The 5,303-nt window shown below is 36.0% G+C and overlaps 1 protein-coding gene across 1 annotated transcript; it reads left to right on the top strand.

Moving 5' to 3' along the window:
- Positions 1-248: 248 nt before the first annotated feature.
- Positions 249-2,418, top strand: LOC107725357 (suppressor of cytokine signaling 1-like). Its single transcript, XM_016534594.1, has 2 exons — positions 249-347; positions 1,781-2,418. The coding sequence occupies exon 2, from the start codon at positions 1,849-1,851 to the stop codon at positions 2,416-2,418; it is 570 nt and encodes a 189-aa protein (XP_016390080.1). The 5' UTR covers positions 249-347; positions 1,781-1,848.
- Positions 2,419-5,303: the final 2,885 nt, after the last annotated feature.

The following is a 5,303-nucleotide window of genomic DNA, read 5'->3' as shown; positions in this document are numbered from 1 at the left end:
TGCCAAAATCCAACCCCATTCCTAAATCTAGTATTTCACTTTGCAGATTACGCAGAGGGTAGTGTAAATAAAATAGGCCTACATTAAATGGCATAACGCGTGCATAAACAGAGACATATATCCTTCATCCAGACTCTGACAGAACTTGGAAGAGTTCTCACAGTTATTCATATGCTAGAGGCGAGAACGCCTTGCTTAGGTAATTTTTAAGCTTTCGCTTTCGCTTTTATATAATGGTCAGCCTATGAGAGAAGAATGATGTGTTACAACTAAAAATGCAGCATCGCAGGAAATCTTGACACAGTTCTGGAGAAGTTTGGCTTAGACAACATCAAACTGCATTTGCGGTAAGTGGGCCAGAGGTTTTTCATCTGAAACCGGACTGGAGGCGTTTCTTTCACCTTTAATTTCACCGTGACATTATCCGTGGATTAAACACCACTTTATGGAAACCTTTTCGGTACACATGTAGCTTAATGGTTATTCCTAAAAGTGTAGGTGACATACATTAAAAATCGTTAAATGGAAATCGTTACACTTGTAGCACAGGAGAACCGGTTTAATATCATATGATACCTTGGAGTTCTTTCGAGAATAGCCTACATGTATGTGCTGGTATTTCAGAGAAGGCAGGGGGCTTCGCTTTGCCTGTGCTAACCGTTAAACGCTTATTTCCATAAAGACCATATAACATCAAAACTTTCAAAGACTTATATAGCCATCCAAAAACGTCCCATTAGTTATTTATGATGGTTTTTATGTTTCAAATATATGTTTCAAATATGAAATGTATTCATATAAATTAATTAAATATTTTTTCTTTTATATTTTTGTAATGTTTTTGATATGGATCTTGATTTTTAGAGTAGCCTATATTAGCTACGCGTGAGGGAAATCATTTTCCTTTGCCACTGAACCGTAACAAAGTTTTCGAGTAGAGAAAAGTGAGACATTTTCTAAACTTCTTCTAAATGTCATCGTTGCATTAATATTGATTTCATTCGTTTTTCTTACTAATTTTTGTACCGTTTTTGATTAAAACATGTGGTGTAACTAATAGCCATCAAGTAAAAGTGCACAATAAAATACAGTAGGCTACACACAGCCCTCACTGTATATAATCATTCTTTTTAATCATCAGATTTTCAAACTTGATTTTTCAAACGAATACACTCTTTTAAAAAAAGGTGCTTCACAATGCTTTTTGTCTAAGTGGTTCCATAAAGAACCTTTAACATCTGCAGAACCTTTCTGTTTCACAGAAGATTCTTTGTGACGAAAGAAGGTTCTTCAAAAAGGTGAGAAATAGATGGTTCTTTAAAGAACCTTTGACTGAATGGTTCTTTGTGGAAACAAAAATGGTTTTTCTATGGCATCGCTGTGAAGAACCTTTTAAGCACCTCTATTTTTAAGAGTGTATGTTCTTAGGGTTACTCCATTTGACCTGAACAAAATGTGCCTTTTCATAAAAGTTCAAAAAGTGATTTGACACAATGACACAAGGGTCTACAGGGGTCTTCTCTGTTTTATGGTTTTCTTATCAAATAGCAACAATTGTAGGATATATTAGTTACACCACACTGACTTCATAGAGCATCATTTGCATAGAAAGGGTAGGCTTTCTGTTTCGTAATGAAGAATTTTATTAAACCTGAATACACTTGAAATCAATGTGCTTACTTGCACATACTCATGCACTTTCTCACAGACTTTCTCGAGTGTGTCCGTGCAAGAGCCATTCCCACCTCTTGATGTTAGAACTCTTTGTTTCTTTAAACAGGCGGCACAGAATCATTCATCTATGCTTTAGGACCATGGAGGAATGGTATGAGTGGGCCCTGATTCAGAATGGTCCAGCATAATGACACTGACCATGCAGTTGCGCGACAGGGCCCATCCAAGCTGGCCGAGTCCCCTAAACCCTGTGCTGTCCCACCAACACACTTTCACCCCTTTCGAGACCAGCGGGAGTGTGTCCTCATCACCCAGGTTGTGGATTACTTGAGCCACAGTGGATTTTACTGGGGTCCCTTGGAAGTAGATGAAGCTCACTCTCGACTTGCCAAACTTCCTCTTGGGACGTTCCTGATCCGGGACAGCATGCAAGCAAATGTTTTCTTCACTCTCAGCTATCGGGCTCCCGAGGGCCCGACCAGCGTGAGGGTGCTCCTGAAGGATGGAGGATTCAGTTTAGCAGGCAGTAAACATACTTTCTCTTGCCTTTTTGGCCTGCTAGGGTACTATATTGCATCCCCAAAAAAGAGTCTGAGTATGCCGTATCGCGGAGAAGCGCCGCAGAGCTTGCAAGAACTGGCGAGAAGAGCTGTGGTGCGGAGTTTTGGGAAAGATAGTATTCAACATCTGCCTGTGAGCAAGAAACTTAAAGAATTTCTGTGGTTGTACCCTTTTAGTATATGAATGTGTGTAGTTCATATGAAGATGTTACAGATGTTGCAGCTCTATAACAAGGTACGATTTATTGGAAACATTATCTCAAAGTACATTTCATATGGTTGGGGTCACATTAGAGGAAATTCAGCGAAATTTCACGGGGGGAAAAAAATGTCCTTTATTTACTGTCAATAGTGGCGATTTTGCTCACACAGAAATTACTTTAAAACAAAGTAATTTTCTTTTAGGCAATGCGGCAAATTTGCACAAACAACCTGAACACAAACTTTAAGGTGGTTGTGCAACAAACTCCAGTCGTGCTGATTTCTTTTGAAATGACATTGATTTTGCACGCTAATTTTCGCTGAGGTAAATGTGACCACGCCTATAGGATTCTGTGCTCTTCATTGACCCAACTAGAACATGTACTGTATTCATGTGTGTAGTGATTGTTTGGACTATTCTACGATATTAACAATGCACTACAAAACATTTTTATTATTTTTTTTAATGTGCAGTAAGATCAGCACAACACCACCACAGGCCTTCCCGCTGGTACTGGGCTAGTGTAGAGTTTGAATTTGTGTAAAATGAGTGATTTAACAATTTAGTTACCTTTATATAGTATTGTCTGTTTATATATATATATATATATATATATATATGAATGTAAACAACTGACCACAAGGCACTGGTGATGTTGTTATCAGTATGAACGTTTGAATTATTTTTATATATTGGTACATACAATATGTAGGCTATATAAGTATGTATTGTATAGCAACACATTCTGCTATGCAGAAATATGCATTTCACCTAATCAGACAAGGGTTTTATTTGTTTAGGATTGCTTTTTATTATTAAAGATAAATTATTTGATGTGATTTAAAGTTGATTTTGCTGCCATCTCTCTATGACAATTTCTCTTTCACTTTTGTTCTAACGGATAAGTTTCTTGTAATGTGGCCCAACCCTAAAAAGAATCAGTAACCTCTCACATACTGACTTTACAGAAACGGACCCATCTAGGGGAAAATATGAGTTTTCCTCCATATCTATCTGCTTTCCTTTGACAATTCTTTTGCAGGATAAAACAGAAAGGCATGTTTTGTTCTTGCATTTCTCACAAAAAAAGAAAGAAAATGGAAAATTATCTCATTACATTCATGGTATTTCAGGACAGAAACCTGACAAAGACATCCATTGTGATTCTGTCCTGAATACCTCACATACCTTACACAGGAGAGGACATCTACATCGGTGCATTTATTCAATCAGCAGATGCTTTATCCAAAGCAGAGTTATTTTAGTAGTATTTACGTATATACTACAATATTATGTGATTATGGCTTTGTATTTTGTAAGCTTTTTTTTTTCTTTTCAGTTATAGTTTAGTAATTCTAGCGCTTAAACTTAAAGTTATTCATCTACTACTATTTATATTTTATTACCATTATACTATACTACTATTTATATTATATGAGGAATACCACAACAACTGTGCTTCATCCTAGAGAGAAAAGTATGAGAATGAGATCATATTTGTGTATAAAGTTTATAATTTTTATTTTTTTTATATGATATTTTTTATTTTGACCTTAAAGCAACACAGGACAATACAAAAAAAACAACAACAACAACTAGAAGGACAGGGGGAAAAAAAGGAAAAGGGTTGGATGATTTTAAAACCATAGAATTACTTCAGTTCCTCCAGTTTTATACATAGTTTAACAATGTTACACATACAATATATTTCTAGTCACAGGCAATATGCTGATCATGCAAACAATAATAGGGTCAGTGTGTATATACAGTATAGTTATATGTATCTTGACAAGATGTACAGGACGACAGCTAGGCCACAGTATTCTCTCCTCCTCAATCAAAGCCTCTTGAGATTCATTCGCCATCCAACAATTGGAAGCCATTCTCTCATCAGAAGTCAATAAGAGCAGAAACAACATACAAGGCTCAACCAGGCATTTCAGTGAGTTTTACCACTGTGATGACTGGAAATGTTGTCATGGGCCAAAGTATTCTTTCTGCATGCCTTGACAGCACCTCTCTTTGACGTCCATTAAAAGTCCTTCAACAAAACTACCTTTGTGTTGTGTGGTATTGCTGTACTTCTAAAACAAAAAACCTGAAAGACAGAAAGAGAACAAGATTAATAGCACTTCAATGTTTAATGCAGCATTTCCTTCTTGCATAACACACTTCTTTCATATATCAAAAATGACAATGACATAGTACATTCAAATTAAAATTTTAATTCTTGATACGGTCTGTTCGTTTTAGTATCTGGCATGCATGTGGCTGTGAAGCAGCATAGCTAGTGAACATGAAATGCTCCATGCAACCAAATTTATTCCGTAATTGGCATTTTTCCAAGCAAAAGAAAGATAGAAAGAGAAAAAATGTAGAGGTTGGTCTTATCCATCAGTAGTTGATTGGACCATGATGAGAGCATTGCCCATGTGAATGGAGTCAGGTGACTGAAGGGAAAAGGGATTCAAATTAAAAGTGTTTTATAAAAAAGGAAGTAGTGTCAGAGGGGGGGAAAACAAAAAAATGAAGGCAACATTTTATTTTAATAGGAATAACACGCATCAGTGAATCATGCAGAGTACGACAAGAAAAGTGGTGCATTAAGAAATAAATTTTTGATTTCCAAAGGTGAAACATTGACTTTACTTAAAACTTCTTTACTAATATGTATTATATATGTATACTAATATGTATTAATCTAAATCATGTGAGTGTCTCTCAAATACACAAATGTAAATGGGAGGGAGTTCAAACATGTTATACCTACACTTATGGATTATACATTATATTTTTAATCAGGAGTATGTGAAAGGGAGTTACTTTCATTTCTTCCGTTTTTTAGCAATGCATGATTAAAGATCTTT

Source organism: Sinocyclocheilus rhinocerous, unplaced genomic scaffold (assembly GCF_001515625.1).
Source record: "Sinocyclocheilus rhinocerous isolate Xijiao unplaced genomic scaffold, SAMN03320098_v1.1 scaffold1386, whole genome shotgun sequence".
NCBI lineage: Eukaryota > Metazoa > Chordata > Actinopteri > Cypriniformes > Cyprinidae > Sinocyclocheilus > Sinocyclocheilus rhinocerous.
This window is presented reverse-complemented; position numbering and strand designations above follow the sequence as displayed.